This window comes from Triticum aestivum, chromosome 4A, assembly GCF_018294505.1.
Source record: "Triticum aestivum cultivar Chinese Spring chromosome 4A, IWGSC CS RefSeq v2.1, whole genome shotgun sequence".
Classification (NCBI taxonomy): Eukaryota; Viridiplantae; Streptophyta; class Magnoliopsida; order Poales; family Poaceae; genus Triticum; species Triticum aestivum.
Window position 1 is genome coordinate 455,420,736 of NC_057803.1, and position 13,811 is coordinate 455,434,546.

Genomic DNA, 13,811 nt, shown 5'->3' on the forward strand with positions numbered 1-13,811 from the left:
CGGGTGCTAAGCTAATGGAATGGGTCATGTCAATCAGATCATTCAACTAATGATGTGATCCCATTAATCAAATAACAACTCTTTGTTCATGGTTAGGAAACATAACCATCTTTGATTAACGAGCTAGTCAAGTAGAGGCATACTAGTGACACTCTGTTTGTCTATGTACTCACACATGTATTATGTTTCCGGTTAATACAATTCTAGCATGAATAATAAACATTTATCATGAAATAAGGAAATAAATAATAACTTTATTATTGCCTCTAGGGCATATTTCCTTCACCAGGCACCTGCCCGAGCGCGAGAAACTCCCTGCCGCCACCTTCCTTGGCTGTGTTTAAGGCCTGCCCGGCGCCAGCCTCTTGCAGCGGCAAGGAATGGATAGGACGCGGGGAAGCCTAGCGGTGGCGGCGCGAGATCGCCCCCGTGTCGCCCTACCGGGGCGGCGTGGGGGACCTTCCGTCACATGGCCGTTTAGCTAGGCAATCGTTTAGGTGTTTTTCTTGATAAACTCCAGCAGCTCCTTTTTCATTTCTTCTTTTCTTGCACTCATCTTTTTATGTGATGCATTCCTCTTTGAGGGTGTTCTTATAAGGCTAGTCATAGTGGGAGTAACATAGGTAGTAACATACTCCCTTCTTTCCGGTTTATAAGGCTCAATTCAAAAATCTCATCAATCAAGGTAGATGATGAGTGGTGAAATATTTTTTGTAGTTTGCAAAAGCACCTAATTAATGCTCTTATTTTCCTTAAAAAATTATGTTTACGAATGCATTAATTGCAATGCATGCATGCATAAAGTGCATGCATTGGTCAGTTTTCTCTTAATACTTGCATGCAATAATTTAATGCAACTTGAAGTCTGAACATGTGATAGGGAACAACCAAATTGAGCCTTATAAATAAAAAAACTAAAATTTTGAGATAAGCCTTATAAACCGGAAAGGAGGGAGTAGATGTCACGTAAGCAAAAACGGTGATATGGCAAGTAGTTAACGAGGAGAGTGGCAAATAAAGTAACATAATATGTTACCATCACATAGCGTTTTTCAATGCATAATGAGTCTACAAAATAATATGTATGGTGCTAGTCTAAGTTACTCTTCACTATGACTAGCCTATGCCCTTTCTAATCAAATTCATTGATTTGGTAGCTCCCCTACCAACATTGATATATTTTTTCTCTCCTCCGATGGCAAGGCACCACGCCGCGCCATGTGTTCAACCCAGAGCCTCCCATACTCGGCCAGTGACACCCGGTGTCTGCTCTTAACCCCGGTTCGTCCTTTTCACCAAAGCAGTGAAACCCGTCGCACTTCCCAAAGAAAATGTGATGTGAGCTATACTATAGTAGTAGTGCTCCACTACCACTTGTGTATAAGCGTGCTCGGCGTCTGTTTCGCTTCCCACTAGCAGTAACCTTCCTCGAGGCGCAAGGTGGAGCAGTACGACGGAGGAGCGATCAAAATCAAAAGCAAACATGACGAACAAGAAGCCTACTTGGTCCTCCTCGGCGTCCGCCTGCTCCGGGGGCTCCCGCATTGGGCTACCCTGCGCGGTGGCGAACCAGAAGAAGAAGAAGAGGGCCAGGAGCGACGCCGTCGTTGTCCCGGCGAGGGGGTCATCCGTGTACAGAGGCGTGAGCAGGTGAGCATGCACTTCTTTCTCCCCTTCTTGGTTTCATCCGGGTGGCGATCTTTGTGTTTGATTTCTGATCGAGATGTGCGTCATTGGTGGTGGTGTAGGCACTGCGCCTCGGGAAAGTACGAGGTGCACCTGTGGGACAGGCATTACCGGAGCACGGCTGAGAACAGGAGAGGCAGGCAAGGTGAGAGACACCCAGCCTTGGCTGGATCAAATCCCTTTCTTTCAGACCAGCTAGCTACCTCATTTTGCTCTATTTTGATCGTCACTTTAATTTATTCTTGCCACTTCGATGTTCTTTGATGTGCTAGCTAGCTGACGTTCTTGGTCTTTGACTAATTTGTGTTGCAATCTTGTGTTCGTCTGCCTCGGGACACCTGTGGTGAACTGGTGGTGATACGCATCCATGTCTCACCGCTTCTACTATTAGTTTATTTGGGTGAGTCAAGAAAGATCCTTTCGCTTCTTGAAAAGAAACGCTCACATACTTCTCAATGCCATGATTGACACCAACATCTAGATTGCATTGTCCCTCGCCGCTTAAGGCGCATGGTTTCGTTAAGATCACTGCTTACTCTTGTTTCTTGGCAGGAGCTTATGACACCGAAGAGGCTGCAGCTCGCACCTATGATCTCGCGGCGCTCAAGTACTGGGGTGCACAGTGCGGCGGCCTCCTCCTTAACTTCCCGGTAAGTTGTGTCTTGTCATATCATATGTCAGTACTAGTCAATACGAATACCTGTACTACTCAGCTGGCCGCTATGATTCTGTTCGACATGAGAGGACTGCCCTGCGATCGTTGCTGCAGGTGGACACGTACAAGGACGAGCTGGAGAGGATGCAACGCGTGACCAGAGAGGAGTACGTGGCCATACTCAGGCGCGACAGCAGTGGCTTCACCAGAGGCGCCTCCAAGTACAGGGGAGTAGCAAAGTATGTATGCACTCACGCCTTCCTCGAGGAGAGATTATCCTCGATCAGATCAACCACATTGACACTGCAATGACATGCCATGAGTGATCTTGCTGACATGAAGTAACTTATTGGCACTGCAGGCATCACAAGAAGGGCCGGTGGGAGGCGAGGATAGGCTGCGGTAGCGGCAGCGGCAGCGGCGGCGGCAAGAGATACCTCTACTTGGGGATATTCAGTGTGTTCTCTATCGTTCTGTCCTTGCAAGTTCGCTCTACTAGTAGTACGTTTCTGTGGCTCATCTCAAGAAACGGCACTCTGAATCTGCATGCAGTTACCCAGGAAGAGGCAGCCCGGGCCTACGACCTCGCGGCGATACAACTCCGGGGCCTCGCCGCGGTCACCAACTTCGACGTCGATTCCTACTACGTGGACCAGCAGCTGCAGCCGCCCCTCTGCAAGGTCGACCCAGACCCTGAACCGGCAGGGCAACTGCTGCTGCCCAAGGTCGAGCCCAAGGAGGAAGAGCCCGAGCCCGGGCCAGTGCTCCGGGACGACGTGGACGACGTCGACTGCGCCATCGCCGAGGTACTGCAGGCGCTCTGCATGGACCGCGCCGACTTCGAGGCCAGGTACCCGCCCCGCGGCGCGCCCGGATGGTGGCCGTCTGACGACGACTTGCGCGAGCTGCCGGCTGACGTGGGCTTCGAGGACGACATCGAGAGCGTGCTCTTCGACGCGCCGCCCGCCGCCTGAGTTTTGGTCTCCTGTCCTGCGCAGCCGCCAGCCCGCCATGCCCAGCTCGCAGGATGGTGATGGACGTGAGCTGTTTGTGCCGGTGCATTGCATGCGTGTCCGTGTCTCAGCCTCTCAGGCATGTAGGTAGGTAGTACGCGCGGTAAATAGCTGTGGGCAATGGCGAAGTGTGGTTAATTTTGGGGTGGCAGCGGCGTCATGGCCGGCCAGTAACCGCCTTGTAGCATGTGAAAGTGGCACAACTGGTGAAGGCTCCAGCATTTGGCAGTGAAACTTTGGGAATGGCTAGGGGACAGTAGACTGAACTTAAATTTAGAATCCGAGTCACTCGAGTTGTTCCTAGCCGTTGGATGGAAAAGCAACCGTCAGATCTTCGTCTCTCTGAAAATATTGTTCATGGTCGTCCTCCTCGCGACCTTTATCTGAACCGCCCTCAACCGCCAGCCTAACCGCCTGTTTCCACTATTTGTGGCCGGCTGCACTTCCGTGACCGCCTTGTCTACCCGCCCTCCCCTCAAGTGTCGTGTTGCCGCCATCCATGGCCAGCGCTCTAACCCCGGCGATGAATCGTTTTTTTTTCTTTTGACGAACTAGCACTGCCCTCTAACCCCGGCGATGAAGCTTTTTTTTTACGAACTAGCACCGCTCTCTAACCCTGGCGATGATCCTTTTGCACGTCAAGCATTATCGTTCAAATCCACATGGTATGTGCGTCCCCGTCCAAAGGAGAAATGAGAACAGGACAATTTCTTTTGAAATGCGGTCTGTCAGAGCCTGATTCATTAAAATGATAGAATAGAGTTGCCCGGTTAATTAACGAAAATCCAAGCAAAAACCGTTACGACAAGCCCACGCAGAAGGGCAAGCGGCCACCCTGGCACCAACAAGACCGCAAACACCGCTGAAAAGAGGACACCATCGAGGTAGCCTACAATGTCATTGTCATCACCTCTCCTCGAGCAGGTGACTCCGACTTCGCCGTTAACGACCCATCAAGACTCCTCTGAACGAACGACACACGAGGACCTCATCAGCCATAGCCAAACAATCAACTGTAGACGTCGAGGACAAGCAGCTTCGATTTTGCTGATGCGCTTCACTGGAGAAAGTTGCAAGCCTTGCACCGACTTGGTCCAGTTCAACCTCCGAAGAGCGCCGTCCAATGAAACCACCCTCATGGAGTCACTGTTAACGCATAGGCCCGCCACACGCAGGTCCGACTTCTCTGTCACATGGAGAAACAAACATAGGCACACCCATTGGCAAACGAAACCGTCGACATTAGAAGGTCAAGCCGCGACCCAGCTCCACACACCATCATCGTCGTCGCCGCACAGTCGCAACGCCAACCACTCGCATCACCTGTTGGGAACCTACCAACCATGATGTTGAGCGCGTCCAGCCCAAGAAAAGCGCGGAGAAGAATCACCGGTCTCCAAAGCAACGTCCCAAAGGGGAAAACGCCGCGGGGACGAGGTCGTTTCCCGACCCAGATGGGTCTAGACTTTCGTCCGAAGAACCAGATTCAGGAATGAAGCGTGTCTAAGAAGCTCCACGGCAACGCGTACATAGTGGGGAGTAACTTATACTAGTGTCATGTACATGATATCGTGGTGCTTAATTAATTGACTCAAGGAATTGAGGTCGACGCATGCACCATACTAGCACCTCCATGATCGATGATAAACTTCTGCAAGGGACCTGCACGCGTACAAAACACGGAGGATCCAAATGTGTGTGCTGCACAAAAATGACGCGGAAACTAAGGCGTCGTTGCTGACACACTTCTCCATCGCTGCCAACCTGTTGTCTTGTGTTCGCTCGCCGCGTATATATATATACACCCACCATATTATCCATCAACGGCATCAGGGCACACAAATCAAGCTCCCAGCTCCCAGCTCAGCTAGTTGACTACCTGCAAATTTGGTGACAAGGTTGCTAGGTGGATGAACAGTCACTCGACCATGGTGGTACCGTCGGTGTTCGCCGCCTTCGACAAGGACGGCGACCGCAAGGTGTCCGTGTCCGAGCTGCGCTGCTGCATGGCGGCGTCCTTGGGCGAGGACATATCCGAGGAGGAGGTGGCCGTGGTCCTCGCGGCGGCGGATGCCGACGGTGACGGGCTGCTAAACCAAGAAGAGTTCTCGAGGCTAGCCGCCGGTGCCCATGAAGAGGACGACGTGAGGCGAAGATGCCTGAGGGAGGCGTTCGGGATGTACGCGTCGTCCTCCACGGAAGACACGACAACGACGATGATTACGCCAGCGAGCCTGAGGCGGACCCTGAGCAGACTGGGGTCGCACGAGCTGGGCGTGGAGGAGTGCAGGGCAATGATCTGCAGGTTCGACCTCGATGGCGACGGCAAACTCTCGTTCGACGAGTTCCGGGTCATGATGATGGCCTGATCATCGACTCTCTTCTTGGCATTTTTCTAGACAGATATAATGTTCAATTAATTCATCGATCACATATGTATGTACAATCATGTGTTCATTCATTCATTGTTTTGCCCGCAGATCGCTAGTAGGAGTATGTTATAGTAGTAGCTGTCCACATGAAAAGATAATATATATGCAATCTCCTTGAAATAGGCTTTTGCCCCGCTTTATAAATAAAGCAACTGTTCATACAACCAGCATTCGAATCTCTGATCAAGAATGACGGCTAGGGCAACAACATAATCATACCCAAAAAACATAAGAAAAATAATAAGAAAAAAAACACATAGTGGCTGCCGCCAAGCGGCCCTACGAAGACGACAGTCGACGCGTTGTAGCCAGAAGCGCATCCATCATGAGGCCGAAACGATCACGGTTACGCTACCTCAAGAGTGGATGCCGATGTTGCAGAAAAGTCCATAACATCGCCGTAAAGATAAGACAGAATTAGTGAGAATATCTCGTATAGTTTGTGGCCTTGATCTGGAGGAACTCCACGAGGTCCAGGGCCTCACAATCGGCCCCAGTGCCTCGCGAACAAACGTCCAGAGGACCTGCGTCGCTGTACAGGAGAATAGGATATGTGTCCCATTCTCCGGTATCACGCATAAGGGGCACAAGCCATCACCTCGGCCATGTCACTTAAGTACCACAGTCTCTGAAAGGATGCGGTCGCGTAATAGCTGCTACACAAAGATCTTAATCTTCAAGAGCAAAGGGCCTTTCCACAGGGGAGAAAGCCATGGGGTGGCAGCTGACTGGCATAAAGCATGGTATGTCATGCTCATCGAAAACTCCGCCGCGGAGATAGCCGCCAAGACACGGTGTCCGATAGCCTGGTAACACCAGTGGTAGGGCCGCTCGGAATCTAGTCCAATTGTCACTCTCTGCCTGCCCAAAAGTACGACGGAACCGAATATTGCATTGTCTAGAATGGAAGGCCCTGGACATAATTAATAGCGGGTCCGCACAAATCGAGAACAAGTCAGCGAAACTCACTTTGAGTGGCTCATTATCCAACCAGGGGTTCGGCAAAAATTGGGTTCCATCCCCATTTCTTGTGGAGATGGAATCCCTAGATGGATGTCCTCCTTGATCCTTTGGATGGATCTCCAGAACTGTGACCCTCCCAAGCGGGAGCACACCTTGAGAGGCTCACCCCTAAAGTATTTTTCCTGAATGAGCTGTAACCATAGGCCGCCCTCACCACGTAGTATCCGCCAAACCCAGCGCAGCATTAGCATGACGTTCATGCGGTGGGAAGCCATAATGCCGAGGCCACCACGGTGCTTGGGCATACATATGTCCGCCCACTTGACCATGTGATACTTTTGGCGTCCATTAGCTGCCTGCCAGAAGAACCTAGCGAGCTCCTTATCGAAAGAGCTATGAATGCCCTCTGGCAATATATACAACCCCATGTACATGAGGAGGCTCGCTAGGTTAGCACTGATAAGGACCGATTTTCTCCTTGTGGAGGCAAACCGCCTACGCCAGGGCTCGGCCCAGGATGCTACTCGTCCCACCAAAGGGTCAAAGGCACTCATCAATATCTTCGAGTCAGCCATCGGCATTCCTGTTGGGCAACGTAGCAGAAATTCAAAATTTTCCTACGTGTCACCAAGATCTATCCATGGAGAGACCAGCAACGAGGGGAAGGAGAGTGCATCTACATACCCTTGTAGATCGCTAAGCGGAAGCGTTTAAAAGAACGGGGTTGATGGAGTCGTACTCGTCGTGATCCAAATCACCGATGATCCTAGTGCCGAACGGACGACACCTCCGTGTTCAACACACGTACAGCCCGGTGACGTCTCCCATGCCTTGATCCAACAAGAAGAGAGGGAGAGGTTGAGGAAGACTCCATCCAGCAGCAGCACAACGGCATGGTGGTGGTGGAGGAGCGTGGTGATCCAGCAGAGCTTCGCCAAGCACCGCGAGATATGAGGAGGGAAGAGGTAGGGCTGCGCCAGGGAGAGATCAAATCGTCTTCTATTGGGCAGCCCCAAAACTCAACTATTTATAGGAGGAGGGAAGGAGGGTGCGCCCCCTCTAGGGTTCCCACCCCTAGAGGGGCGGCAGCCCTAGATGGAGGGGGGCGGCCAAGAGGGGGAGAGGGGGGCGCGCCCTAGGGTGGGCCTTAGGCCCATCTGCGCCTAGAGTTTCCCCCTTCTCCTCCTAGCTGCGCCCTGGGCTTTGTGGGAGGCGCACCAGCCCATTCAGGGGCTGGTCCCTTCCCACTCTTGGCCCATGCAAGCCTCCGGGGCTGGTGGCCCCACTTGGTGGACCCCCGGGACCCTCCCGGTGGTCCCGGTACGTTACCGATAAAACCCGAAACTTTTCCGGTGACCAAAACAGGACTTCTCATATATAAATTTTACCTCCGGACCATTTCGGAACTCCTCGTGACGTCCGGGATCTCATCCGGGACTCCGAACAACATTCGGTAACCACATAAAAACTTTCTTTATAACCCTAGCGTCATCGAACCTTAAGTGTGTAGACCCTACGGGTTCGAGAACCATGCAGACATGACCGAGACGTTCTCCGGTCAATAACCAATAGCGGGATCTGGATACCCATGTTGGCTCCCACATGTTCCACGATGATCTCATCGGATGAACCACGATGTCAAGGACTTAATCAATCCCGTATGCAATTCCCTTTGTCTATCGGTACGATACTTGCCCGAGATTCGATCGTCGGTATCCCGATACCTTGTTCAATCTCGTTACCGGCAAGTCTCTTTACTCATTCTGTAACACATCATCCCGTGATCAACTCCTTGATCACATTGTGCACATTATGATGATGTCCTACCGAGTGGGCCCAGAGATACCTCTTCGTTTACACGGAGTGACAAATCCCAGTCTCGATTCGTGCCAACCCAACAGACACTTTCGGAGATACCTGTAGTGTACCTTTATAGCCACCCAGTTACGTTGTGACGTTTGGCACACCCAAAGCACTCCTACGGTATCCGGGAGTTGCACAATCTCATGGTCTAAGAAAATGATACTTGACATTAGAAAAGCTTTAGCATACGAACTACATGATCTTGTGCTAGGCTTAGGATTGGGTCTTGTCCATCACATCATTCTCCTAATGATGTGATCCCGTTATCAACGACATCCAATGTTCATGGTCAGGAAACCGTAACCATCTATTGATCAACAACTAGAGGCTTACTAGGGACATGGTGTTGTCTATGTATCCACACATGTATCTGAGTTTCCTATCGATACAATTCTAGCATGGATAATAAACGATTATCATGAACAAGGAAATATAATAATAACCAATTTATTATTGCCTCTAGGGCATATTTCCAACAGTTCCCAAATATGTTATAGGGAATGAGGTCAATCTGCAGTTTGGGTTCTCCATAATCCGTTGTTGTTCCTCCGCTAGAAATCCCAAGACATTGACCTCACTCGATCTTATCAAAATTAATCTTTAGTCCTAACATAGCCTCAAAACAGAAGCGTGGAAATTTAAGATTCACGATATCGAGGTCTGACTCCTCCACCATAATCATGCTGTTGTCAGCATATTGTAAGTGGGTGACCCCTCCACCAAGAATCAAGTGACCAACTACCCCGGAGAGGTGACCTGCCATCCTAACTTTATCCATGGTGCTTGCTAACACATCAACGGCGAGCTTGAAGAGAAGCGAGGAAATCGGATCCCCTTGCTTCACTCTTGCAGAGGACATAAAGAATGATCCCACCTCGTCATTAATATTAATATTATTTTTGCTACATATAATTTATATTTTAATAGTGAAAAATATTATTAGAATATAACCTAAAATACGAGAGAACTAGTAAACCAGGACGTAGATAAGACTCAGCAGAGATGAACATGAAGGTGACCAATGTGTGATGCATTAATATCATCCGTATCGTAGCACATGTAAAATGTTCATCAAATTAAGTGGGAACTAGTTACTCCAAACACGTGTTAAATGGAATCTCGGTCCACCTTCTGAAACATATCTCACGCATACTTGAAAGACCCAGACGAAGACCGAAAAAATAATTACATTGGAGTAAAAAAATAATTTCATGAAAGCACCTCACGAAATTTATTTAACCATATGTATAGAGGTAGAAATATTTTTTTTAGTTTTCACTCGTTTGTCACTCACAGATAGATCAACCAATAGGATTATTTGACTTAACCACCTACCTACCATGTCAAGTAGGCTATGAAATAATGATGATCAATCGACATGAGGTGTACGTTCCGTCGGGAATAGAAATGAGAAGATAGCACAATGCCGCGTCATATCCATGCGAGATTACGAGAATCCCGCATGAGAGCAATCATCTTAGTTGACAGAAATGACATGAAAATAATATACTCCCTTCGTTACTAAATACAAGTTTTGTTAGATATTTTAAATGGATTACAATATACGAATGTATGTAGATATATTTTAGAGTATAGATTCACTCATTTTGTTTCATATGTAGCCATTTGTTAGAATCTCTAAAAAGAATTATACTCCCTCCGTTTCAAAATATAGCGCGTCCTCGGTTTCCGTGCTTCAACTTTGACCATTAATTTAATCAACAAGACCGAATGCGGCGGGCGAAAAAATTATACCAATAAATTCGTATTCAAAAAAAGTTTTTAATTATATAATTTTTGATCCCGCCGCAGTCGGTCTCGTGGGTTAAATTTATGGTCAAAGTTGAACCTCGAAAAGCGTGGGCGCGCTATATTTTGGAACGGAGGGAGTACTTAAGAACGGAGGGAGTATTATTCTTGCTGGAAAGAAAATGGAAATAAGCCATCGATGAGGAAGGGGGAGTAACCGGACCTGCCTACAGGCCAGCATTTACTACTCCCTTTGTTCAGAAATATAGTATGTTCTATTATTTTTTTTGTAATTACTCCCTTTGTTCAGAAATATAATATGTTCTAATTTTTTGTAATCAGATGTATATGGACATGTTTTAGTGTGTTTATTCACTTATTTCATTCTCCATGTAATTTATATTAAAATATTCGAAACATATTATATTTGTGAACGGGGGGAGTATAGGTTTAGGATCTAGTATCCAGGATTTCACCATCTAGCATCGTTGCCTATGTCATAGTGAATAAGTCTGCTTCGAATTTGTCCCCAACACAGCGATCTCCTTCAAGGTTAGTGATGGATTTGAGGTTTAGGGTTTCAACAAATAAATTTGCTCTGGATCTTGCCCCGGCGCGACAGACTCCTCCTAGATTGGTAGTGGATTTGGGAGTTAAGGGTTTTGACTAAAGGTGGTGCGGCGCCGGTGGTGCTCTCAGTGCGGATTTTTATTCACCATCTTCGCTATCGGGGTAGTGCGCTTTGGCGCCGCTATGGAACCTAGGAGATTGAAAGAGAGTGGTTGCTCGCAGGTAGCACCAGCGGTGAGCTGGAAGGCAAAGGGACAAGAGCTGGGAGCATGCAAATCTGGATCCTTCTGATTCGATGGTGCGGATGCAGCCTAGTAAAGATCGGTGACTTCCGGTTGCATGTGTGCATCTACTTTGTTGTTTCAGGAGTGGCGTGCAAATCTAGCGAGTGAAATACGACGCATCATCGTCATATGGGGGATGAAGATATAGGAATCCCAAGGGCGGGTATGTGATTTTCATTTACCCGAACAGTCTTTTTTCTAATATTGGTATTCATGGATGAGGATTTGAAGCTCTCGGGTGCTCCAACCCCCTATATGAATATAGGATTCAAAAAAATACCTGATTTTTTTAAAAAAAATCTAGAATTTTTTCATATCAAACCTGGGTGCCCGATCTACTTTCATGTGAAGTTTCGTGAAGAAATGGCATATGTAGTATTCTCAGTAAATGAATCAAATAATTTCTATGTGTAGAAAAACTATTTGGATGGATCGTAGATCGGACTGTATTTTCTTCGCCACGGATATCATGCATGTCATTCTTAACGAAACTAAACATGGGAGTAGAATGGGCACCCAGGTTTTATGTCCCAAAAATCCAATGTTTTTTAAGTTTCCTGGTATTTTTTGAATTTAATATTGACATAGGGGGTGCGTGTAGCACCAGAAGCTCCCGTGTATTTTTCCTAGTATTCATCTATTAATATATAGTTGTTGCCTTGTCACACACCATTCTGGCCTTGACCTTGCCTTTACTTTCATCACGTAAGAAACACGATATTGATCGATTCATAAGTCTAATGGGCTGACGCGCAATGCATGACATCCCTTGAGGCGTCATTAGTAAACTGTCTAGAAGCGGTAATCACCAAATTCCTTGTGTACACAAAAGCGAGCTAAGCTTAGGTTCTTTGTAGCAGAACCAGCCCATTGAAAATCAAGTCGTAGATCTGACACTAATGCTTGCATATTTTTTGAATTTATTTTAAACTTTTCAGTACTATTTTTCAATGGTATGACATGCTTATCGACTATGAGGTACATGTGACGACTTTATCAATCTCAAGATTTGCTGAATCGGTGGCTCCAAGGTACTAATAAAGGTAGAGTTTGCGTGCTTTTATTCATAAGAGTGAGAGTGTGGTGCATGTTGTGAGCATATATGTATATGTTGTGTTCCTTAAAACGAAGTAAATTTCTTGTAAGGTAGTTGACACGCAAAAAGAATTTTCGGTGTCACGCCTTTTAAAATTTGATTCATTTTATTAAAATGAAGAATATAATTGTTTGATAAATTAGCAGAAAACCAGAGAAATTTGTTACAACACGTCCGTAAGACGGGAATTCGGCCGACCTGACCACCCACAAGATCCACACACATTGTCATAGAGAACTAGTGGATGGGGCGCGCCTCCTGAGGTGTGACTCTGCGCACTTTTCTTGCCATTGGACTTCTTAACGTGTTTGTACAGTGCAAACGTGATTTCTTTCTTGCAGGGACAGCGCACTTCTGTCAGTGGCTAAGAATGTATAGCAAATTAACAGTGATTCTGGAGTGATGCACATGTGCGCACATTTACAAATGGAGTATCTGTTCAACTACAATTTACATAGTAGTGACTAAGTATCCCTTGAACTACAATTTACATGGTAGGGACCGCTCTAATTAGTCCTGGCTATTTGATTAAGATTAGCATAGAATCCACTCAGCACTCGACTTGAATAACCATGAAAAGCAGGTACTAATCATCTTTGAATCCTGCAAAAAATGTTATCTTGTAAAATGGAAATCAATTAAGTCATACTGCTTTTGTATTACAATTAGAAAAGCCAAAGTAACACACTCTAAATTACATATTACAGAGAAAGAGTGAATGTGTATCTTACTGATCCAAATGAACATGCTACAATATCAGACGTGCACAAAAAAGGGTAAGCAGCAGAATAGGTCAGTGCATTCTAACTGTATGTATAGGTTGTGTGACAGACGACACCATCTATCAGAATATCAAGTCATGTTACCAGGCAAGTGTATCAGTAATTTGTGTTATTGCTTCTAATCAACCAGACATTATGATCAGCAGCTTTTGAGGTTGTAAAAAGGGAAAGTAATATACATTAGGTAGCTATACATCTTGCCAAATCATCAAGACGCTAGTGAGGGCAAGTGATTCCTAAATTCAGAGCTACATTTTTTTTACTGCCAAACAATTTTTTGCTTAAAGAGGGATGTTCTAAATTGCATCAGAACTTGAAAGCACATCAGATACTAATTAGTACAACAACAATATCAACCAGTATAGATGGCATATTAGATATACTCCCCCCGTTCAGAATTACTTGTCACCACAATGGATGTATCTAGAACTAAAATACATCTAGATACATCCATTTCAATGACGAGTATTTCCGAACGGAGGGAGTAGGAATTTATCTATTTATCAACTAATTAGCAATTGGCGTGATATAGGAATTTACGTATTCATCAAAGACTAATTAGTAAGGCAAGAACATCAAGCAGCAGATGACGTGTTTGATATAGAAATTTATCTATTCATCAACAAATTAGCGTGATCCTGGAGAGACAGAGTAGCATTATTGTATGGTAGGGCGTGTTATATTTAAACTGCAAAATGCAATGAAATAATCGATCAAA

General features: G+C 46.6%; 2 protein-coding genes and 1 long non-coding RNA gene across 3 annotated transcripts in view; 2 read left to right on the forward strand and 1 right to left on the reverse strand.

Moving 5' to 3' along the window:
• The first annotated feature begins 1,333 nt into the window (after positions 1-1,333).
• Positions 1,334-3,587, forward strand: LOC123082070 (AP2-like ethylene-responsive transcription factor At1g16060). Its single transcript, XM_044504493.1, has 5 exons — positions 1,334-1,650; positions 1,749-1,831; positions 2,239-2,336; positions 2,456-2,580; positions 2,703-3,587. Exons 1-5 carry the CDS (start codon positions 1,484-1,486, stop codon positions 3,313-3,315), a joined length of 1,086 nt encoding a protein of 361 aa, XP_044360428.1. The 5' UTR covers positions 1,334-1,483; the 3' UTR covers positions 3,316-3,587.
• A 1,602-nt stretch (positions 3,588-5,189) lies between these two features.
• On the forward strand, positions 5,190-5,929 carry LOC123082071 (probable calcium-binding protein CML25/26). Its single transcript, XM_044504494.1, has one exon. The coding sequence runs from the start codon at positions 5,265-5,267 to the stop codon at positions 5,721-5,723; it is 459 nt and encodes a 152-aa protein (XP_044360429.1). The 5' UTR covers positions 5,190-5,264; the 3' UTR covers positions 5,724-5,929.
• Positions 5,930-12,618: 6,689 nt separating this feature from the next.
• Positions 12,619-13,811, reverse strand: part of LOC123086330 (uncharacterized) — a 4,529-nt gene continuing 3,336 nt past the window's right edge. Inside the window, exon 7 of the long non-coding RNA XR_006440798.1 lies at positions 12,619-12,914. This is a non-coding gene — a long non-coding RNA (uncharacterized lncRNA). The remainder of the gene's footprint in view (positions 12,915-13,811) is intronic.